The following is a 25,799-nucleotide window of genomic DNA, read 5'->3' as shown; positions in this document are numbered from 1 at the left end:
AAAGGACAAGCGGTAGAAAATGGATAAATAGAGAATTATTATTTTTTACGGTAAAAACAAACAAAAAAATCTGGCAGCTCATTTGCCGGATTTTACAGTAACATTTACAGTGATTTTTACATTTCTTTTATTGTAACTAGAAATATATTTTTTTATGGTATAAAAAACAAACAAAAAACTGGCAGCTCATTTTCCGGATTAAATTTACAGTGTATTTATAAAATGATTTATATATATATATTTACAATAATATATAAGTACAAATATTCTAAAAAAAATAAACATAATAATAAAAAAATTATAAAAATAATTAAATAATTAAATAAAATAATAAAAAAATAAAATTAAAATAATAGAAATAAAATTAAAATAATAAAAATAAAATATAAAATGTATTTATATAAAATAAATGTCAGAAACGGGATATGGAGGCTTTATACTGTATATACAGTATACTAGGAGGCGGAATGTCTATGTGGGTGTATGCTAGCCACCCTGCCTCCACCCACAGAGACAAAGATAGGGTATGATACCAGCACAATAGTCCTAGATGATATGAACGGGTCGGTGTTGGGATTTCTGGAATCGGTTGAAAAATGTTGAACTAGTAAAAGTTTGAGTTGAGAATGGCTACTTCGGGAAAACCAGGAATTTGTTGGAAAAAAAAAATAGGATCTTTGTCGCAACTAAGAGAAATGTTTTGAAGGTGGAATGCTTGAAAAATGTGGACTGTGAAAACTTTCCAGGAAGAGGGGACCATAGGGCTTTGGACACCCAGGAATTCCTGGATCGTTTCAATGGTAGTTTGATGGTCCAAGGTGAGCCGAGTGTGTGGAACGGTTTGGAACGGGGTGAGAAATGTGGGAGTTGAACATGAGCCCGTTCAGTTCCTGTTGTCAAAATGTCCTGGAAAACCGGGAATTCTGGGAATTCCTGGATTGTTCCAATGGTAGATTGATGGTCCAAGGTGAGCCGGGTGTGTGGAACGGTTTGGAACGGGGTGAGAAATGTGGGAGTTGAACATGAGCCCGTTCAGTTCCTGTTGTCAAAATGTCCTGGAAAACCGGGAATTCTGGGAATTCCTGGATTGTTCCAATGGTAGATTGATGGTCCAAGGTGAGCCGAGTGTGTGGAACGGTTTGGAACGGGGTGAGAAATATGGGAGTTCCAGTTGTCAAAATGTCCTGGAAAACCGTGAATTCTGGGTAATCCGGGATATTTCCCTAATCCCGGGGGAAACCAAAGGTTTTTAAACTGGAACGGTTCCAACGGGGTGAAAAGTGTGGGCTGTGGCTCTGAGGATCACCTGCCGACTGGGAGATGATCACCTGACTCGGCAGATCCCGGCTAACCTTCAGCTCTATCTGCTCGAGGGCAGAGGGATTGTCTGCCTCACTCGCGGTCTTTGTACCTCGGGAGACCTCAACTGGAGACCGCGGGAGCCTTCCTAGTCTGCGCTTGCCTTGTTTTTGTGCGGTAAGACTTTAGAACGCTGAGAGCAGAGTCGAGGCCGGAGCTCTGCCGTCATCCGGGTGAAGAGGAGACCGAGGGAGCCATGGGAGTGCAGAAGGAGGACGTGGAACGGTTCCTCAAAGGAAACCCGGCTTTTGCCAAAGACTACTTTGCCAGAAAGATGAACCAAAGCTCCATGGCCCAGGTGTCGGCACTTCCGGACAAACAGGTGGACTTCAGCTGCTTCCAGGAGCTCAGCCAGGTACGCATGAACACACAAGACTCTAGGGTGGGTTCTGGAAGACGTGTCGGCCTTTTTCCAGGTGGAGGAGAGCCGGATCATGTACGACCTGATCACCGACATGCAGGAGAACATCAACATGGAGAAGGTGGTCTTCAAGATCCTGAAGAGGATCAGCGCCCTGATCCACGCCGACCGCTGCAGCCTGTTCATGTACCGGCAGAGGAACGGCGTGGGCGAGCTGGCCACCCGGCTCTTCGACGTGCACACCCGGGCCCAGCTGGACGACTGCGTGGTGCCGCCCGATTCCGAGGTGGTCTACCCGCTGGACCTGGGGATCGTCGGCCACGTGGCCCAGACCAAGAAGACTGTCAACGTCAAGGACGTCAAGGAGGTAAGAGTCGCTCGATTTCGACTCTTCTTCAAGACTGAAATCAAGTCACAGCAACTCCTACCAGTGCTGGGAACACATGCAGTTCCCAGTTCTGCCACCAGATGGAGACAAATCTTACACCAAGTTTAGTCCTCCAGCATACTTTGCAGTACAATTCTACTTCGAGGGTCAGACTCATTTTTACAGCTAGGCCACTTAAATGACGTGGTAAGCCTGAAAATGATTTGACGGGCCACAATAAAAAAAATTAATCTGGCCAAGTTAATGATGTGGCGGACCACATAAGGAAATGTGGCAGGGCCATTTTAAAATGATGGGTAAGGCCACAGTAAAATAAAGTGGCAGACCACATAAAATAACATGGCGGAACATATTAGAAGTATACAACAGGCCAAATTAAAATGATTTTGGCAGTCCACGGTAAAATTATGTGGTGGGCCACAGTAAAATGAAGTGGCAGGTCAATTTAAAATGATGGGTAGGTCCAAATGAAAATGACATGGCAGACCACGTTAAAATACATTAGAAGTATAGGACAGGCCACATAAAATCTAGTGGCGGTCTAGTATAGAATGATGTGGTGAGCCACTATAAAATGATGTGGCAAACCACATAAAATGATGTGAAGGGCCAATTTAGAAGTATGGGACGGGCCATGTTAAAAAAAATAGTGGCGGACCACATAAAATGATGAAGTATAGGACGGTCCAAATTTAAATTATCATGGCAGGCCACAGTAAAATGAAGTAGCAGGTAAATTTAAAATGATGGGTTGGTCCAAATAAAAATGATGTGGCAGACCACATGGAATTACATTAGAAGTATAGGACAGGCCACCTAAAATGTAGTGGCAGTCTACTGTAACATGATGTCATGGGCCACTATAAAATGACTTGGTGAACCACATAAAATGATGTGAAGGGCCAATTTAGAAGTATGGGATGGGCCATCTTAAAAAATAGTGGCGGAAAACATGAAATGACATCCCGGGACACATTAGAAGTGTAGGATGGTCCAAATTTAAATTATTATGGCAGGCCACCGTAAAATTAAGTAGCAGGTAAATTTAAAATGATGGGTAGGTCCAAATGAAAATGATGTGGCAGACCACATGGAATTACATTAGAAGTATAGGACAGGCCACTTAAAATGTAGTGGCAGTCTACTGTAACATGATGTCATGGGCCACTATAAAATGACTTGGTGAACCACATAAAATGATGTGAAGGGCCAATTTAGAAGTATGGGACGGGCCATCTTAAAAAATAGTGGCGGAAAACATAAAATGAGATCCCGGGACACATTAGAAGTATAGGACGGTCCAAATTTAAATTATCATGGCAGGCCACAGTAAAATGAAGTAGCAGGTAAATTTAAAATGATGGGTTGGTCCAAATAAAAATGATGTGGCAGACCACATGAAATTACATTAGAAGTATAGGACAGGCCACATAAAATGTAGTGGCAGTCTACTGTAACATGATGTTGTGGGCCACTATAAAATGACTTGGTGAACCACATACAATGATGTGAAGGGCCAATTTAGAAGTATGGGACGGGCCATCTTAAAAAATAGTGGCGGAAAACATAAAATGACATCCCGGGACACATTAGAAGTGTAGGATGGTCCAAATTTAAATTATTATGGCAGGCCACCGTAAAATGAAGTAGCAGGTAAATTTAAAATGATGGGTTGGTCCAAATGAAAATGATGTGGCAGACCACATGGAATTACATTAGAAGTATAGGACAGGCCACCTAAAGTGTAGTGGCAGTCTACTGTAACATGATGTTGTGGGCCACTATAAAATGACCTGGTGAACCACATACAATGATGTGAAAGGCCAATTTAGAAGTATGGGACGGGCCATGTTAAAAAATAGTGGCGGACCACATAAAATGACATCCCGGGACACATTAGAAGTATAGGACGGTCCAAATTTAAATTATCATGGCAGGCCACAGTAAAATGAAGTAGCAGGTAAATTTAAAATGATGGGTAAGTCCAAATGAAAATGACGTGGCAGACCACATGGAATTACATTAGAAGTATAGGACAGGCCACATAAAATGTAGTGGCAGTCTACTGTAACATGATGTTGTGGGCCAGTATAAAATGACTTGGTGAACCACATACAATGATGTGAAAGGCCAATTTAGAAGTATGGGACGGGCCATCTTAAAAAATAGTGGCGGACCACATAAAATGACATCCCGGGACACATTAGAAGTATAGGACGGTCCAAATTTAAATTATTATGGCAGGCCACAGTAAATTTATGTGGTGGGCCCCAGTAAAATGATGTGGCAGGTCAATTTAAAATGATGGGTAGGTCCAATCAAAATGACATGGCAGACCACATGAAATGACATTAGAAGTATAGGACAGGCCACATAAAATGTAGTGCCAGTCTACTGTAAAACTATGTTGTGGGCCACTAATAAATGAAGTGGCGGACCACATAAAATGACATCGCGGGACACATTAGGACGGTCCAAATTTAAATTATTGTGGCAGTCCACGCTAAAATTATGTGGTGGGCGACAATAAAATTAAATGGGAGGCCAAATTAAAATGATGTGGCAGACCACGTGAAATGACATTATAAGTATAGGATGGGCCACTTAAAATGTAGTGGCAGTCTACTATAAAATGACCTGATGGTCTACTATAAAATGATTTGGCGGACCACGTAAAAATGACATCGTGGGACACATTATAATGATAGGACGTGCCACATTAAAATTATGTGGCAGTCCACAATAACATTAAGTGATGGGCCACAGTAAAACAAAGTGGCAAGCCAAATTAAAATGATGCGGTGGACCACATAAAGAAATGTGGCAGGGCCATTTCAAAATGATGGGTAAGGCCACCGTAAAATTAAGTGGCAGACCACATAAAATGATATGGCAGAACACATTAGAAGTATACAACAAGCCACTTTAAAATGATGTGGTGGGCCACTGTAAAATGGCTGGCCACATGAAATATTATGGCAGGACAGATTACAAGTATATGATGGGCCACATAAAATGAAGTGGCGGTCTACTATAAGAGGACCTAGTGAGCTAGTATAAAATGACCACATAAAAATGACACATTAGAAGTGTAGAACGTGCCAATTTAAAATTATTGTGGCAGTTCACGACAACATTATGTGATGGGCCACAGTAAAATGAAGTGGCGGACCACATAAAATAACATTGCGGAACACATTCAAAGTATACAACAAGCCACATTAAAATTATGTTGCAGTCCACAGTAGAATTAGGTGGTGGGCCACAGTAAAATGACCACATAAAAGGATGTGTAAGGCCAATTTAGAAGTACGGGACAATCCACTGTAAATTAAAGTGGTGTACCACATTAAACATATAGGACGGGCCAAATTAAAATTATTGTGGCAGTACACGATAAAATTGTGTGGTGGGCCACTGTAAAATGAAGTGGCTGGCCACATGAAATATTATGGCAAGACAAATTAGAAGTATAGGTTGGGCCACGTAAAATGAAGTGGCAATCTACTATAAAATGACCAAGTGGGCCAATATAAAATGACTTGGCGGACCACATAAAAATGACATCACGGGACACATTAGAAGTATAGGACGTGACATTTTACAATTATTGTGGCAGAGCACAAACACATTATGTGATGAGCCACAGGAAATTGAAGTGGCGGACCACATTAGAAGTATAAGACAAGCCACATTAAAATGATGAGGCAGTCCACAGTAAAATTAGGTGGTGGGCCACAGTAAAATGACCTGGCAAACCACATAAAATATGTGAAGGACCAATTTAGAAGTATGGGACAGGCCACAATAAAATTAAGTAGTGCACCAGTTTAAAATGATTGTGGCAGTCCACGATAAAATTAAGTGATAGGCCACAGTAAAATGTGTAAGATTAAAATGATGTTTGGGCCAGTTTAAAAGGATGTGGCGGACCACATACAATGACTAGGAGGGCCACAATAAAATGACTTGGAGGGCCACTATAAGATGACGTGGCGGACCTAAAATAAATAAAAACAGAATGTTTGCATATTACCCATCATGCATTGTGGTGGATTTATACAGGTGTGCTTTCAAATTATGTGTGGTGGATTTATAAAGACCACAAAGTTCACTAAGCAGGTGTGTTACGTAGACCAGGTGTGTTATGTAGACCAAGTGTGTTACGTGGACCAGGTGTGTTATGTAGACCAGCTGTGTTATGTAGACCAGGTGTGTTACATAGACCAGATGTGTTATGTAGACCAGGTGTGTTACGTAGACCAGGTGTGTTATGTAGACCAGGTGTGTTACGTAGACCAGGTGTGTTATGTAGACCAGGTGTGTTACGTAGACCAGGTGTGTTATGTAGACCAGGTGTGTTACGTGGACCAGGTGTGTTATGTAGACCAGCTGTGTTATGTAGACCAGGTGTGTTACATAGACCAGATGTGTTATGTAGACCAGGTGTGTTATGTAGACCAGGTGTGTTATGTAGACCAGATGTGTTATGTAGACCACGTGTGTTACGTAGACCAGGTGTGTTATGTGGACCAGGTGTGTTACGTAGACCAAATGTGTTATGTGGACCAGGTGTGTTACGTAGACCAGATGTGTTATGTAGACCAGGTGTGTTACGTAGATCAGGTGTGTTATGTGGACCAGGTGTGTTACGTAGACCAGGTGTGTTATGAGGACCAGGTGTGTTATGTAGACCAGGTGTGTTATAAGGACCAGGTGTGTTACGTAGACCAGGTGTGTTACGTAGACCAGGTGTGTTATGTAGACCAGGTGTGTTATGTGGACCAGGTGTGTTACGTAGACCAGGTGTGTTATGTGGACCAGGTGTGTTACGTAGACCAGGTGTGTTACGTAGACCAGGTGTGTTATGAGGACCAGGTGTGTTATGAGGACCAGGTGTGTTATGTAGACCAGGTGTGTTATGTAGTCCAGGTGTGTTATGTGGACCAGGTGTGTTATGAGGACCAGGTGTGTTATGAGGACCAGGTGTGTTATGTAGACCAGGTGTGTTATGTAGTCCAGGTGTGTTATGTGGACCAGGTGTGTTACGTGGACCAGGTGTGTTATGTGGACCAGGTGTGTTACATAGACCAGGTGTGTTATGTAGACCAGGAGTGTTATGTGGACCAGGTGTGTTATGTAGACCAGGTGTGTTATGTGGACAAGGTGTGTTACGTAGACCAGGTGTGTTACGTAGACCAGGTGTGTTATGTAAACCAGGTGTGTTACGTGGACCAGGTGTGTTACGTAGACCAGGTGTGTTATGAGGACCAGGTGTGTTATGTAGACCAGGTGTGTTATGAGGACCAGGTGTGTTATGTAGTCCAGGTGTGTTATGTGGACCAGGTGTGTTACGTAGACCAGGTGTGTTATGAGGACCAGGTGTGTTATGTAGACCAGGTGTGTTATGTAGACCAGGTGTGTTACGTAGACCAGGTGTGTTATGTGGACCAGGTGTGTTATGTGGACCAGGTGTGTTACGTAGACCAGGTGTGTTATGAGGACCAGGTGTGTTATGTAGTCCAGGTGTGTTATGTGGACCAGGTGTGTTACGTAGACCAGGTGTGTTATGAGGACCAGGTGTGTTACGTAGACCAGGTGTGTTATGTAGACCAGGCGTGTTATGTAGACCAGATGTGTTATGAGGACCAGGTGTGTTACGTAGACCAGGTGTGTTATGTGGACCAGGTGTGTTACGTAGACCAGGTGAGTTACGTAGACCAGGTGTGTTATGAGGACCAGGTGTGTTACGTAGACCAGGTGTGTTATGAGGACCAGGTGTGTTACGTAGACCAGATGTGTTATGAGGACCAGGTGTGTTACGTAGACCAGGTGTGTTACGTGGACCAGGTGTGTTATGTAGACCAGCTGTGTTATGTAGACCAGGTGTGTTACATAGACCAGATGTGTTATGTAGACCAGGTGTGTTACGTAGACCAGATGTGTTATGTAGACCACGTGTGTTACGTAGACCAGGTGTGTTATGTGGACCAGGTGTGTTACGTAGACCAAATGTGTTATGTGGACCAGGTGTGTTACGTAGACCAGATGTGTTATGTAGACCAGGTGTGTTACGTAGATCAGGTGTGTTATGTGGACCAGGTGTGTTACGTAGACCAGGTGTGTTATGAGGACCAGGTGTGTTATGTAGACCAGGTGTGTTATGAGGACCAGGTGTGTTACGTAGACCAGGTGTGTTACGTAGACCAGGTGTGTTATGTAGACCAGGTGTGTTATGTGGACCAGGTGTGTTACGTAGACCAGGTGTGTTATGTGGACCAGGTGTGTTACGTAGACCAGGTGTGTTACGTAGACCAGGTGTGTTATGAGGACCAGGTGTGTTATGAGGACCAGGTGTGTTATGTAGACCAGGTGTGTTATGTAGTCCAGGTGTGTTATGTGGACCAGGTGTGTTATGAGGACCAGGTGCGTTATGTAGACCAGGTGTGTTATGTGGACCAGGTGTGTTACGTGGACCAGGTGTGTTATGTGGACCAGGTGTGTTACATAGACCAGGTGTGTTATATAGACCAGGTGTGTTATGTGGACCAGGTGTGTTATGTAGACCAGGTGTGTTATGTGGACAAGGTGTGTTACGTAGACCAGGTGTGTTACGTAGACCAGGTGTGTTATGTAAACCAGGTGTGTTACGTGGACCAGGTGTGTTACGTAGACCAGGTGTGTTATGAGGACCAGGTGTGTTATGTAGACCAGGTGTGTTATGTAGACCAGGTATGTTATGTAGTCCAGGTGTGTTATGTGGACCAGGTGTGTTACGTAGACCAGGTGTGTTACGTAGACCAGGTGTGTTATGAGGACCAGGTGTGTTATGAGGACCAGGTGTGTTACGTAGACCAGATGTGTTATGTAGACCAGGTGTGTTACGTAGATCAGGTGTGTTATGTGGACCAGGTGTGTTACGTAGACCAGGTGTGTTATGAGGACCAGGTGTGTTATGTAGACCAGGTGTGTTATGAGGACCAGGTGTGTTACGTAGACCAGGTGTGTTACGTAGACCAGGTGTGTTATGTAGACCAGGTGTGTTATGTGGACCAGGTGTGTTACGTAGACCAGGTGTGTTATGTGGACCAGGTGTGTTACGTAGACCAGGTGTGTTACGTAGACCAGGTGTGTTATGAGGACCAGGTGTGTTACGTGGACCAGGTGTGTTATGTAGACCAGGTGTGTTATGTAGTCCAGGTGTGTTATGTGGACCAGGTGTGTTATGAGGACCAGGTGTGTTATGAGGACCAGGTGTGTTATGTAGACCAGGTGTGTTATGTAGTCCAGGTGTGTTATGTGGACCAGGTGTGTTACGTGGACCAGGTGTGTTATGTGGACCAGGTGTGCTACATAGACCAGGTGTGTTATGTAGACCAGGTGTGTTATGTGGACCAGGTGTGTTATGTAGACCAGGTGTGTTATGTGGACAAGGTGTGTTACGTAGACCAGGTGTGTTACGTAGACCAGGTGTGTTATGTAAACCAGGTGTGTTACGTGGACCAGGTGTGTTACATAGACCAGGTGTGTTATGAGGACCAGGTGTGTTATGTAGACCAGGTGTGTTATGAGGACCAGGTGTGTTATGTAGTCCAGGTGTGTTATGTGGACCAGGTGTGTTACGTAGACCAGGTGTGTTATGAGGACCAGGTGTGTTATGTAGACCAGGTGTGTTATGTAGACCAGGTGTGTTACGTAGACCAGGTGTGTTATGTGGACCAGGTGTGTTATGTAGACCAGGTGTGTTATGAGGACCAGGTGTGTTATGTAGTCCAGGTGTGTTATGTGGACCAGGTGTGTTACGTAGACCAGGTGTGTTACGTAGACCAGGTGTGTTATGAGGACCAGGTGTGTTGCGTAGACCAGATGTGTTATGAGGACCAGGTGTGTAATGTGGACCAGGTGTGTTACGTAGACCAGGTGTGTTATGTAGACCAGGTGTGTTACGTAGGCCAGATGTGTTACGTGGACCAGGTGTGTTACGTGGACCAGGTGTGTTATGTAGACCAGGTGTGTTATGTGGACCAAGTGTGTTACGTAGACCAGGTGTGTTATGAGGACCAGGTGTGTTACGTAGACCAGGTGTGTTATGTGGACCAGGTGTGTTATGTGGACCAGGTATGTTACGTAGACCAGGTGTGTTATGAGGACCAGGTGTGTTACGTAGACCAGATGTGTTATGTAGACCAGGTGTGTTATGTGGACCAGGTGTGTTACGTGGACCAGGTGTGTTATGTGGGACCAGGTGTGTTAAGTGGGACCAGGTGTGCTGTGTGAGACCAGGTGTGTTATGTGGACCAGGTGTGTTATGTTGGACCAGGTGTGTTATGTGGGACCAGGTGTGTTACGTGGACCAGGTGTGTTATGTGGGACCAGGTGTGTTACGTGGTACCAGGTGTGTTATGTGGACCAGGTGTGTTATGTGGGACCAGGTGTGTTAAGTGGGACCAGGTGTGCTGAGTGAGACCAGGTGTGTTATGTGGACCAGGTGTGTTATGTTGGACCAGGTGTGTTATGTGGAATCAGGTGTGTTATGTGGGACCAGGTGTGTTATGTGGGATCAGGTGTGTTATGTGGGACCAGGTGTGTTATGTGGGACCAGGTGTGTTATGTGGGATCAAGTGTGTTATGTTGGACCAGGTCTGTTATGTTGGACCAGGTGTGTTATGTGGGATCAGGTGTGTTATGTTGGACCAGGTCTGTTATGTGGGACCAGGTGTGTTATGTGGGATCAGGTGTGTTATGTGGGACCAGGTGTGTTATGTGGGACCAGGTGTGTTACGTGGACCAGGTGTGTTATGTTGGACCAGGTGTGTTACGTGGACCAGGTGTGTTATGTGGGACCAGGTGTGTTATGTGAAACCAGGTGTGTTATGTTGGACCAGGTGTGTTACGTGGACCAGGTGTGTTATGTGGGACCAGGTGTGTTATGTGGAATCAGGTGTGTTATGTGGGACCAGGTGTGTTATGTGGGATCAGGTGTGTTATGTGGGACCAGGTGTGTTATGTTGGACCAGGTGTGTTATGTGGGATCAGGTGTGTTATGTTGGACCAGGTGTGTTATGTGGGACCAGGTGTGTTATGTGGGATCAGGTGTGTTATGTGGGACCAGGTGTGTTATGTGGGACCAGGTGTGTTACGTGGACCAGGTGTGTTATGTTGGACCAGGTGTGTTACGTGGACCAGGTGTGTTATGTGGGACCAGGTGTGTTATGTGAAACCAGGTGTGTTATGTTGGACCAGGTGTGTTACGTGGACCAGGTGTGTTATGTGGGACCAGGTGTGTTATGTGGACCAGGTGTGTTACGTAGACCAGGTGTGTTATGTGGACCAGGTGTGTTACGTAGACCAGGTGTGTTACGTAGACCAGGTGTGTTATGAGGACCAGGTGTGTTATGTAGACCAGGTGTGTTACGGGGACCAGGTGTGTTATGAGGACCAGGTGTGTTATGAGGACCAGTTGTGTTATGAGGACCAGGTGTGTTACGTGGACCAGGTGTGTTATGTGGGACCAGGTGTGTTACGTAGACCAGGTGTGTTATGTGGACCAGGTGTGTTATGTTGGACCAGGTGTGTTATGTGGACCAGGTGTGTTATGTAGACCAGGCGTGTTATGTAGACCAGGTGTGTTACGTAGACCAGGTGTGTTATGTGGACCAGGTGTGTTATGTTGGACCAGGACTAGCTAACAGCAGGTTAATTACTTTTCTTAACCAAGTGAGGGTTTAAGTCCTCCTGTCAGACATAATCGAGTTATTCTCAGCAGTGGATTAGTTGTCCCCTGCTAGTTATGAGTTATTCTCAGCAGTGGATTAGTTGTCCCCTGCTAGTTATGAGTTATTCTCAGCAGTGGATTAGTTGTCCCCTGCTAGTTATGAGTTATTCTCAGCAGTGGATTAGTTGTCCCCTGCTAGTTATGAGTTATTCTCAGCAGTGGATTAGTTGTCCCCTGCTAGTTATGAGTTATTCTCAGCAGTGGATTAGTTGTCCCCTGCTAGTTATGAGTTATTATCAGCAGTGGATTAGCTGACCCCTGCTAGTTATGAGTTACTCTCAGCAGTGGATTAGCTGCCCCCTGCTAGTTATGAGTTATTCTCAGCAGTGGATTAGTTGTCCCCTGCTAGTTATGAGTTATTCTCAGCAGTGGATTAGTTGCCACCTGCTAGTTATGAGTTATTCTCAGCAGTGGATTAGTTGCCACCTGCTAGTTATGAGTTATTCTCAGCAGTGGATTAGTTGTCCCCTGCTAGTTATGAGTTATTTTCAGCAGTGGATTAGTTACCCCCTGCTAGTTATGAGTTATTCTCAGCAGTGGAATGGTTGTCCCCTGCTAGTTATGAGTTATTCTCAGCAGTGGATTAGTTGCCACCTGCTAGTTATGAGTTATTCTCAGCAGTGGATTAGTTGCCACCTGCTAGTTATGAGTTATTCTCAGCAGTGGATTAGTTGTCCCCTGCTAGTTATGAGTTATTTTCAGCAGTGGATTAGTTACCCCCTGCTAGTTATGAGTTATTCTCAGCAGTGGAATAGTTGTCCCCTGCTAGTTATGAGTTATTCTCAGCAGTGGATTAGTTGTCCCCTGCTAGTTATGAGTTATTCTCAGCAGTGGATTAGTTGTCCCCTGCTAGTTATGAGTTATTCTCAGCAGTGGATTAGTTGCCCCCTGCTAGTTATGAGTTATTCTCAGCAGTGGATTAGCTGCCCCCTGCTAGTTATGAGTTATTCTCAGCAGTGGATTAGTTGTCCCCTGCTAGTTATGAGTTATTCTCAGCAGTGGATTAGTTGTCCCCTGCTAGTTATGAGTTATTCTCAGCAGTGGATTAGCTGACCCCTGCTAGTTATGAGTTACTCTCAGAAGTGGATTAGTTGCCCCCTGCTAGTTATGAGTTATTCTCAGCAGTGGATTAGCTGCCCCCTGCTAGTTATGAGTTATTCTCAGCAGTGGATTAGTTGTCCCCTGCTAGTTATGAGTTATTCTCAGCAGTGGATTAGTTGCCCCCTGCTAGTTATGAGTTATTCTCAGCAGTGGATTAGTTGCCCCCTGCTAGTTATGAGTTATTCTCAGCAGTGGATTAGTTGTCCCCTGCTGGTTATGAGTTATTCTCAGCAGTGGATTAGTTGCCCCCTGCTAGTTATGAGTTATTCTCAGCAGTGGATTAGCTGCCCCCTGCTAGTTATGAGTTATTCTCAGCAGTGGATTAGTTGTCCCCTGCTAGTTATGAGTTATTCTCAGCAGTGGATTAGTTGCCCCCTGCTAGTTATGAGTTATTCTCAGCAGTGGATTAGCTGCCCCCTGCTAGTTATGAGATATTCTCAGCAGTGGATTAGTTGTCCCCTGCTAGTTATGAGTTATTCTCAGCAGTGGATTAGTTGCCCCCTGCTAGTTATGAGTTATTCTCAGCAGTGGATTAGCTGCCCCCTGCTAGTTATGAGATATTCTCAGCAGTGGATTAGTTGTCACCTGCTAGTTATTGAGTCATCTTAATGAAATGTTTTTATTCCACAAACTGACACAATGTTGCTGCAGGCCAAGATGTCTCACATACAAACTGGGCCTTTCAGAACCAGTACTTCAGCTCCTTCGTGGACCAGCTGACCGACTACCAGACCAGCAGCCTTCTGGCCACGCCCATCCTCAACGGCAAAGACCTGGTGGCCGTGGTCATGGCGCTCAACAAGACCACGGCCCCCCACTTCACCCCCGAGGACGAGGACGTACGTATAGACCAGGGGGGGAAGGAGAAAAGTGTAAAGAAAAAGTTGATTTTTAATAACACAAAGATGCCATGAAGACTGTTTTTTCTCTTTAGAACTGTCATTGCTACAAAATAATAATGCATCAAAATCAATGTTGTTATCAATTATTGACATATTTAATTCAAATATTACACTTAAAAAAATACATATATTTTGTGGGGGTTTTTTTGCTCAAAAAAAAAAAAGAATCAAAACCAATGTTATGAATTATTGACATATTTAATGACTTCACATCAAATATTACACTTTTAATTATTTTTTTTATTAGTGTTTTTTTAAACTGTCATTGCTCAATGAAATAATAATGCATCAAAATCAATGTTGCTATCAATTATTGACATATTTAATTACTTCACGTCAAATATTACACTTTAAATATTTTTTTTTTATTTAGCGTAAACATTTTTTTAAACTGTCTTTGTTCAAAAAATAATATTGAATCAAAATCAATGTTATGAATTATTGACATATTTAATTACTTCACATCAAATATTACACTTTAAATTATATATTTTTTATTTAGTGTGATTTCTTTTTTTTTAACTGTCATTACTCCAAAATAATAATGCATCAAAATCAGTGTTGTTATCAATTATTGACATATTTAATTCAAATATTACACTTTAAATTACTTTTTTATTTAGTGTGTTTTTTTAAACTGTCATTGCTTAAAAAAAAATAATGCATCAAAATCAATGTTATGAATAATTGACATATTTAATTACTTCACATCAAATATTACACTTTAAATATTTTTTTAATTTAGTTTTTTTTTTTTTTCAGCTGTCATTGCTAAAAACAAATGCTTCAAAATTAATGTTGTTATCAATTATTGACATATTGAATTCAAATATTAAACTTTAAATTATTTTTTTATTTAGTGTGATTTTTTTTTGTCATTGCTAAAAAAAAAAGGAAATATTGCACATTTTGTGTTTTTGCCATAAAAAAATAAAGTTTTCTATGATTAAAAAAGACACAAAACAAAAACATGAAAAAGTGAAACAACTTTTAATCGACAGATTCATCTGAATTTGATCTGAATTTGATTTAGACACTTAAGCGTTGCAAGTAAAAAAAAAAAAAATAATACAAACTTTATTAAAACCAATTATTTTAGTGGGATTTTGTTTATATTTAAAACTGTAATTTCTCAAAAAATAAAATAAAATAATGAATGAAAATAAATGTTGTTTTGAATTGATGGACTATTTAAATCTTAAAATTACGTCACATCACATTTTTTATTTAGTGGGATTTTTTTTAAACTGTCATTGCTCAGAAATAATGAATCAAAATCATTATTGTTATGAATGATAAATTATTAGGAATTATTAAGAATGATTAAAAACAAAAAATATATACTTTTTTGGATCCCCCAATATTTGTTTTAACTGTCATTGCTAAAAAAAAAAAATAATGAATCAAAATCAATGTTGTGAATTATTAACATATTTAATGACTTCACATCAAATATTACACTTTTAATAATTTTTTTATTAGTGTTTTTTTAAACTGTCATTGCTCAATGAAATAATAATACATCAAAATCAATGTTGCTATCAATGATTGACATATTTAATTACTTCACATCAAATATTACACTTTAAATATTTTTTTATTTAGCGTAAAACCTTTTTTAAACTGTCTTTGTTCAAAAAATAATAATGAATCAAAATCAATGTTATGAATTATTGACATATTTAATTACTTCACATCAAATATTACACTTTAAATTATAATTTTTGTATTTAGTGTGATTTCTTTTTTTCAACTGTCATTGCTCCAAAATAATAATGCATCAAAATCAATGTTGTTATCAATTATTGACATATTTAAGTCAAATATTACACTTTAAATTATTTTTTTATTTAGTGTGTTTTTTTTAAACTGTCATTGCTTAAAAAAAATAATGCATCAAAATCAATGTTATGAATCATTGACATATTTAATTACTTCACATCAAATATTACACTTTAAATATTTTTTTAATTTAGTGTGGGTTTTTTTCAGCTGTCATTGCTAAAAAAAAAAAAATGCTTCAAAATTAATGTTGTTATCAATTATTGACATATTTAATTCAAATATTACACTTTAAATTATTTTTTTATTTAGTGTGATTTTTTTTTGTCATTGCTTAAAAAATAAAAATAATGCATCAAAATCAATGTTATGAATAAATAATAAAAAAAATAATACAAACGTTATTAAAACCAATTATTTTGGTGGGATTTTTTTTTAATTTAAAACTGTAATTTATCCCAAAAAAATAAAATAATGAATGAAAATAAATGTTGTTATGAATTGATGGCATATTTAAATTTTAAAATTACGTCACATCACATTTTTTATTTAGTGGGATTTTTTTTAAACTGTCATTGCTCAGAAATAATGAATCAAAATCATTATTGTTATGAATGATTAATTATTAGGAATTATTAAGAATTATTAAAAATAAAAAATATATAATTTTTTGGATCCCCCAATATATGTTTTAACTGTCATTGCTATACAAAAAATGTATCAAAATCAATGTTATGAATTATTGACATATTTAATTACTTCACATCAAATATTACACTTTAAATATTTTTTTTAATTTAGTGTGGGTTTTTTCAGCTGTCATTGCTAAAAAAAAATGCTTCAAAATTAATGTTGTTATCAATTATTGACATATTTAATTCAAATATTACACTTTAAATTATTTTTTTATTTAGTGTGATTTTTTTTTGTCATTGCTTAAAAAATAAAAATAATGCATCAAAATCAATGTTATGAATAAATAATAAAAAAAAATAATACAAACGTTATTAAAACCAATTATTTTAGTGGGATTTTTTTTAAATTTAAAACTGTAATTTATCCCAAAAAAATAAAATAATGAATGAAAATAAATGTTGTTATGAATTGATTTAAATTTTAAAATTACGTCACATCACATTTTTTATTTAGTGGGATTTTTTTTAAACTGTCATTGCTCAGAAATAATTAATCAAAATCATTATTGTTATGAATGATAAATTATTAGGAATTATTAAGAATGATTAAAAACAAAAAATATATAATTTTTTGGATCCCCCAATATTTGTTTTAACTGTCATTGCTAAAAAAAAAAATGTATCAAAATCAATGTTATGAATTATTGACATATTTAATTACTTCACATCAAATATTACACTTTAAATATTTTTTTAATTTAGTGTGGGTTTTTTTCAGCTGTCATTGCTAAAAAAAAAAAATGCTTCAAAATTAATGTTGTTATCAATTATTGACATATTTAATTCAAATATTACACTTTAAATTATTTTTTTATTTAGTGTGATTTTTTTTTGTCATTGCTTAAAAAATAAAAATAATGCATCAAAATCAATGTTATGAATAAATAATTAAAAAAAAAAATACAAACGTTATTAAAACCAATTATTTTAGTGGGATTTTTTTTAAATTTAAAACTGTAATGTATCCCAAAAAAATAAAATAATGAATGAAAATAAATGTTGTTATGAATTGATGGCATATTTAAATTTTAAAATTACGTCACATCACATTTTTTATTTAGTGGGATTTTTTTTAAACTGTCATTGCTCAGAAATAATGAATCAAAATCATTATTGTTATGAATGATTAATTATTAGGAATTATTAAGAATTATTAAAAATAAAAAATATATAATTTTTTGGATCCCCCAATATATGTTTTAACTGTCATTGCTAAAAAATTTTTTTTATCAAAATCAATGTTATGAATTATTGACATATTTAATTACTTCACATCAAATATTACACTTTAAATATTTTTTTAATTTAGTGTAGGTTTTTTTCAGCTGTCATTGCTAAAAAAAAAAATGCTTCAAAATTAATGTTGTTATCAATTATTGACATATTTAATTCAAATATTACACTTTAAATTATTTTTTTATTTAGTGTGATTTTTTTTTGTCATTGCTTAAAAAATAAAAATAATGCATCAAAATCAATGTTATGAATAAATAATAATAAAAATAATACAAACGTTATTAAAACCAATTATTTTAGTGGGATTTTTTATTTATTTAAAAGTGTAATTTATCCAAAAAAAATAAAATAATGAATGAAAATAAATGTTGTTATGAATTGATGGCATATTTAAATTTTAAAATTACGTCACATCACATTTTTTATTTAGTGGGATTTTTTTAAAACTGTCATTGCTCAGAAATAATGAATCAAAATCATTATTGTTATGAATGATTAATTATTAGGAATTATTAAGAATTATTAAAAATAAAAAATATATAATTTTTTGGATCCCCCAATATATGTTTTAACTGTCATTGCTAAAAAAAAAATGTATCAAAATCAATGTTATGAATTATTGACATATTTAATTACTTCACATCAAATATTACACTTTAAATATTTTTTTAATTTAGTGTGGGTTTTTTTCAGCTGTCATTGCTAAAAAAAAAAGCTTCAAAATTAATGTTGTTATCAATTATTGACATATTTAATTCAAATATTACACTTTAAATTATTTTTTTATTTAGTGTGATTTTTTTTTGTCATTGCTTAAAAAATAAAAATAATGCATCAAAATCAATGTTATGAATAAATAATAAAAAAAATAATACAAACGTTATTAAAAACAATTATTTTAGTGGGATTTTTTTTAAATTTAAAACTGTAATTTATCCCAAAAAAATAAAATAATGAATGAAAATAAATGTTGTTATGAATTGATGGCATATTTAAATTTTAAAATTACGTCACATCACATTTTTTATTTAGTGGGATTTTTTTTAAACTGTCATTGCTCAGAAATAATGAATCAAAATCATTATTGTTATGAATGATTAATTATTAGGAATTATTAAGAATGATTAAAAACAAAAAATATATAATTTTTTGGATCCCCAAATATTTGTTTTAACTGTCATTGCTAAAAAAAAAAATAATGAATCAAAATCAATGTTATGAATTATTAACATATTTAATGACTTCACATCAAATATTACACTTTTAATTATTTTTTTATTAGTGTTTTTTAAACTGTCATTGCTCAATGAAATAATAATACATCAAAATCAATGTTGCTATCAATGATTGACATATTTAATTACTTCACATCAAATATTACACTTTAAATAATTTTTTATTTAGCGTAAAACATTTTTTAAACTGTCTTTGTTCAAAAAATAATAATGAATCAAAATCAATGTTATGAATTATTGACATATTTAATTACTTCACATCAAATATTACACTTTAAATATTTTTTTAATTTAGTGTGGGTTTTTTTCAGCTGTCATTGCTAAAAAAAAATGCTTCAAAATTAATGTTGTTATCAATTATTGACATATTTAATTCAAATATTACACTTTAAATTATTTTTTTATTTAGTGTGATTTTTTTTTGTCATTGCTTAAAAAATAAAAATAATGCATCAAAATCAATGTTATGAATAAATAATTAAAAAAAAAAAATACAAACGTTATTAAAACCAATTATTTTAGTGGGATTTTTTTTAAATTTAAAACTGTAATTTATCCCAAAAAAATAAAATAATGAATGAAAATAAATGTTGTTATGAATTGATGGCATATTTAAATTTTAAAATTACGTCACATCACATTTTTTATTTAGTGGGATTTTTTTTAAACTGTCATTGCTCAGAAATAATGAATCAAAATCATTATTGTTATGAATGATTAATTATTAGGAATTATTAAGAATGATTAAAAACAAAAAATATATAATTTTTTGGATCCCCCAATATTTGTTTTAGCTGTCATTGCTAAAAAAAAAATAATGAATCAAAATCAATGTTATGAATTATTAACATATTTAATGACTTCACATCAAATATTACACTTTTAATTATTTTTTTATTAGTGTTTTTTTAAACTGTCATTGCTCAATGAAATAATAATACATCAAAATCAATGTTGCTATCAATGATTGACATATTTAATTACTTCACATCAAATATTACACTTTAAATATTTTTTTTATTTAGCGTAAAACATTTTTTAAACTGTCTTTGTTCAAAAAATAATAATGAATCAAAATCAATGTTATGAATTATTGACATATTTAATTACTTCACATCAAATATTACACTTTAAATTATAATTTTTGTATTTAGTGAGATTTCTTTTTTTCAACTGTCATTGCTCCAAAATAATAATGCATCAAAATCAATGTTGTTATCAATTATTGACATATTTAAGTCAAATATTACACTTTAAATTATTTTTTTATTTAGTGTGTTTTTTTTTAAACTGTCATTGCTTAAAAAAAATAATGCATCAAAATCAATGTTATGAATTATTGACATATTTAATTACTTCACATCAAATATTACACTTTAAATATTTTTTTAATTTAGTGTGGGTTTTTTTCAGCTGTCATTGCTAAAAAAAAAAATTCTTCAAAATTAATGTTGTTATCAATTATTGACATATTTAATTCAAATATTACACTTTAAATTGTTTTTTTATTTAGTGTGATTTTTTTTTTGTCATTGCTTAAAAAATAAAAATAATGCATCAAAATCAATGTTATGAATAAATAATTAAAAAAAAAAATACAAACGTTATTAAAACCAATTATTTTAGTGGGATTTTTTTTAAATTTAAAACTGTAATTTATCCCCAAAAAATAAAATAATGAATGAAAATAAATGTTGTTATGAATTGATGGCATATTTAAATTTTAAAATTACGTCACATCACATTTTTTATTTAGTGGGATTTTTTTTAAACTGTCATTGCTCAGAAATAATGAATCAAAATCATTATTGTTATGAATGATAAATTATTAGGAATTATTAAGAATGATTAAAAACAAAAAATATATAATTTTTTGGATCCCCCAATATTTGTTTTAACTGTCATTGCTAAAAAAAAAAATGTATCAAAATCAATGTTATGAATTAATTACAAATATTTCACTTCAAAATGATTGGGAGATAAAATATTGTACATTTTCTTTTTGCCATAAAACAAATGTTTTGACAAAAAAGGCACAAATCATAAAAACTAAAAAAAAAAAAAGACAAATAGATTTGAATTTGATAAATGTGTCTTATTTTTTTTATTTTAGCACGTTTTAATGACTGAGACCCTTTTTGGGTCGGCGGAACCAAACTTGAGGGGAGCCATGAAGGTTTCAAAAAAATGTGTTTATTATATTGCTTTTGAAAATGAGCATTTTTCTAGATGGCCGCCATTCTTTTCTCTTGACTCTCGCAGCTCTTCTCAAAGTACCTGAAGATCGCCGCCTTGAACCTGAAGATCTACCACCTGAGCTACCTGCACAACTGCGAGACGCGCAAAGGACAGGTGAGTGGCCCCGCCCCCACGCCAACACGTCGAATATTGAGTAAAACACAACAATCTTTTTTTTTAGGCTTTGTGCCTTTCATTCACAACCCTTATTTGTTTTTACTGCATTCTAAGTCGCAAAGTATGGCAAGCAAGAGGCGGCTAAAGGGAGTACGCTATCCCCACCGTGAAGACCTCTTCAAAAAAGCGCCGACTATGCTCCGTTTACATGTCAGGACCTGAATATTAGCCAAGTGTTAGCGGTATTGTTCTTGTGGGCGCTAACGCTAATTAGCTTGTGATGCTATATTGACATATTGAGCCGCTGCATGGCCTCTGTGTTGGTGAAAGTTCATTCTGGATCATGCCTCACACCTGGATAGTGGGAGGTTGTGGACATGAACCCACAAGTTGGTCCACTTTGACAACCAATTTAGACCCGGAGATGGCCAGAAAGACACAAATAAAGCCTCTCGTTTTTTTGAACCCTTCATGTAAAGTGGAAGATACAAACATCCCATCAGTCTTTATCCCAGTGAGAGCAGACATTGTACAGTAAGTGATAGTGTTATTATGTTTGTATTTAGCACTGGTTTCTAAAACTTGTAGATCGTCCTCCTTATATTCAGGCTCAAAAATAGACGTTTCTGGATCGTCATTTGTCCCAAAGTAGTCTTTGTTGTCTCATGAAGTCTGCCATGATTAGTAGTCTTGTTGTTGTTGTCGAAGGGAAAGTGAGCGTTGTGAAGCCGCTGTACGCTTAAAATGATCAAAATATGTAAATATAATGTTACTACATGACATATATACTTACATCATGTATATATTACATGTTATTATGAATGTTACTAGATACTACATATATACTTACATCATGTATATATTACATGTTATATTGAATGTTACTACATGACATATATACTTACATCATGTATATATTACATGTTATTATGAATGTTACTAGATACTACATATATACTTACATCATGTATATATTACATGTTATTATGAATGTTACTAGATACTACATATATACTTACATCATGTATATATTACATGTTATATTGAATGTTACTACATGACATATATACTTACATCATGTATATATTACATGTTATTATGAATGTTACTACATGACATATATACTTACAGCATGTATATATTACTTGTTATTATGAATGTTACTAGATACTACATATATACTTACATCATGTATATATTACATGTTATTATGAATGTTACTACATGACATATACTTACATCATGTATATATTACATGTTATTATGAATGTTACTACATGACATATATACTTACATCATGTATATATTACATGTTATTATGATTGTTACTAGATACTACATATATACTTACATCATGTATATATGACATGTTATTATGAATGTTACTACATGACATATATACTTACATCATGTATATATTACATGTTATTATGAATGTTACTAGATACTACATATATACTTACATCATGTATATATTACATGTTATTATGAATGTTACTAGATACTACATATATACTTACATCATGTATATATTACATGTTATATTGAATGTTACTACATGACATATATACTTACATCATGTATATATTACATGTTATTATGATTGTTACTAGATACTACATATATACTTACATCATGTATATATTACATGTTATTATGAATGTTACTACATGACATATATACTTACAGCATGTATATATTACTTGTTATTATGAATGTTACTAGATACTACATATATACTTACATCATGTATATATTACATGTTATATTGAATGTTACTACATGACATATATACTTACATCATGTATATATTACATGTCATTGTGAATGTTACTACATGACATATATACTTACATCATGTATATATTACATGTTATTATGATTGTTACTAGATACTACATATATACTTACATCATGTATATATGACATGTTATTATAAATGTTACTACATGACATATATACTTACATCATGTATATATTACATGTTATTATGAATGTTACTAGATACTACATATATACTTATATCATGTATATATTACATGTTATTATGAATGTTACTAGATACTACATATATACTTACATCATGTATATATTACATGTTATATTGAATGTTACTACATGACATATATACTTACATCATGTATATATTACATGTTATTATGAATGTTACTACATGACATATATACTTACATCATGTATATATTACATGTTATTATGAATGTTACTAGATACTACATATATACTTACATCATGTATATATTACATGTTATTATGAATGTTACTAGATACTACATATATACTTACATCATGTATATATTACATGTTATTATGAATGTTACTACATGACATATACTTACATCATGTATATATTACATGTTATTATGAATGTTACAAGATACTACATATATACTTACATCATGTATATATTACATGTTATTATGAATGTTACTACATGACATATATACTTACAGCATGTATATATTACTTGTTATTATGAATGTTACTAGATACTACATATATACTTACATCATGTATATATTACGTGTTATTATGAATGTTACTACATGACATATATACTTACATCATGTATATATTACATGTTATTATGAATGTTACTACATGACATATATACTTACATCATGTATATATTACATGTTATTATGAATGTTACTAGATACTACATATATACTTACAGCATGTATATATTACATGTTATTATGAATGTTACTAGATACTACATATATACTTACATCATGTATATATTACATGTTATTATGAATGTTACTACATGACATATATACTTACATCATGTATATATTACATGTTATTATGAATGTTACTACATGACATATATACTTACATCATGTATATATTACATGTTATTATGAATGTTACTACATGACATATATACTTACATCATGTATATACAACATTGATGGAGGTTTTTTAGAGCACTTTATATGCGGAACTTTTAGCTGACTTTTGCTAGCTTTTATCTATGATTTAGAATGCAAAAAGAGAATGTTCTTGTCCTACATAAGGATAGTGAATGGATATTTCATGTAACGTAGTGTTTAACGTTAAATGAAATAACATGGTGTGTTTAGCCGCCTTTTGCTAGCTGTTATTCATGCTTTAGAATGCACCAAAGAAGAAAAGGTGTGACGTGGTGTGTTTAGCTGACTTTTGCTAGCTGTTATTCATGATTTAGAATGCACAAAAGAAGAAAAGGTGCAACGTGGTGTGCTTGGCTGACTTTTGCTAGCTGTTATTCATGCTTTAGAATGCACAAAAGAAGAAGACGTGTGACGTGGTATATTTGGCTGACTTTTGCTAGCTGTTATTCATGATTTAGAATGCACAAAAGAAGAAAACGTGCGACGTAGTGTGCTTGGCTGACTTTTGCTAGCTGTTATTCATGCTTTAGAATGCACAAAAGAAGAAGACGTGTGACGTGGTGTGTTTGGCTGACTTTTGCTAGCTGTTATTCATGCTTTAGAATGCACAAAAGAAGAAGACGTGTGACGTGGTGTGTTTGGCTGACTTTTGCTAGCTGTTATTCATGATGTAGAATGCACCAATGAAGAAAAGGTGTGACATGGTGTGTTTGGCTGACTTTTGCTTGCTGTTATTCATGCTTTAGAATGCAGAGAAGAAGAAAACGTGTGCTGTGGTGTGTTTGGCTGACTTTTGCTAGCTGTTATTAATGCTTTAGAATGCACCAAAGACAAAAAGGTGTGACGTGGTGTGTTTGGCTGACTTTTGCCAGCTGTTATTCATGCTTTAGAATGCAGAGAAGAAGAAAACGTGTGCTGTGGTGTGTTTGGCTGACTTTTGCTAGCTGTTATTCATGATTTAGAATGCACCAAAGAAGAAAAGGTGTGACATGGTGTGTTTGGCTGACTTTTGATAGCTGTTATTCATGCTTTAGAATGCACAAAAGAAGAAAAGGTGTGACGTGGTGTGTTTAGCTGACTTTTGCTAGCTGTTATTCATGCTTTAGAATGCACCAAAGAAGAAAAGGTGTGACGTGGTGTGTTTGGCTGACTTTTGCTGACTGTTATTCATGCTTTAGAATGCACAAAAGAAGAATATGTGTGACGTGGTGTGTTTAGCTGACTTTTGCTAGCTGTTATTCATGCTTTAGAATGCACCAAAGAAGAAAAGGTGTGACGTGGTGTGCTTGGCTGACTTTTGCTAGCTGTTATTCATGCTTTAGAATGCACCAAAGAAGAAAAGGTGTGACGTGGTGTGTTTGGCTGACTTTTGCTAGCTGTTATTCATGCTTTAGAATGCACCAAAGAAGAAAAGGTGTGACGTGGTGTGTTTGGCTGACTTTTGCTAGCTGTTATTCATGCTTTAGAATGCACCAAAAAAGAAAAGGTGTGACGTGGTGTGTTTGGCTGACTTTTGCTAGCTGTTATTCATGATTTAGAATGCACCAAAGAAGAAAAGGTGTGACATGGTGTGTTTGGCTGACTTTTGCTAGCTGTTATTCATGCTTTAGAATGCAGAGAAGAAGAAAACGTGTGCTGTGGTGTGTTTGGCTGACTTTTGATAGCTGTTATTCATGCTTTAGAATGCAGAGAAGAAGAAAACGTGTGCTGTGG

At 35.4% G+C, this 25,799-nt stretch overlaps 1 protein-coding gene across 1 annotated transcript in view; it reads left to right on the top strand.

The window, feature by feature from the left end:
• The first annotated feature begins 416 nt into the window (after positions 1–416).
• pde6b (phosphodiesterase 6B, cGMP-specific, rod, beta) overlaps positions 417–25,799 on the top strand; it is a 48,516-nt gene continuing 23,133 nt past the window's right edge. Inside the window, exons 1-4 of the mRNA XM_061966372.1 lie at positions 417–1,714; positions 1,776–2,087; positions 13,671–13,823; positions 21,097–21,186. Of these exons, the coding sequence (XP_061822356.1) occupies positions 1,556–1,714; positions 1,776–2,087; positions 13,671–13,823; positions 21,097–21,186 (714 nt within the window). The 5' untranslated portion in view covers positions 417–1,555. The remainder of the gene's footprint in view (positions 1,715–1,775; positions 2,088–13,670; positions 13,824–21,096; positions 21,187–25,799) is intronic.

The sequence above is a fragment of the Nerophis lumbriciformis genome, linkage group LG11 (assembly GCF_033978685.3).
Source record: "Nerophis lumbriciformis linkage group LG11, RoL_Nlum_v2.1, whole genome shotgun sequence".
NCBI lineage: Eukaryota > Metazoa > Chordata > Actinopteri > Syngnathiformes > Syngnathidae > Nerophis > Nerophis lumbriciformis.
The sequence above is the reverse complement of the archived record's forward strand: the minus strand, read 5'-3'. Positions and strand labels throughout refer to the sequence as shown.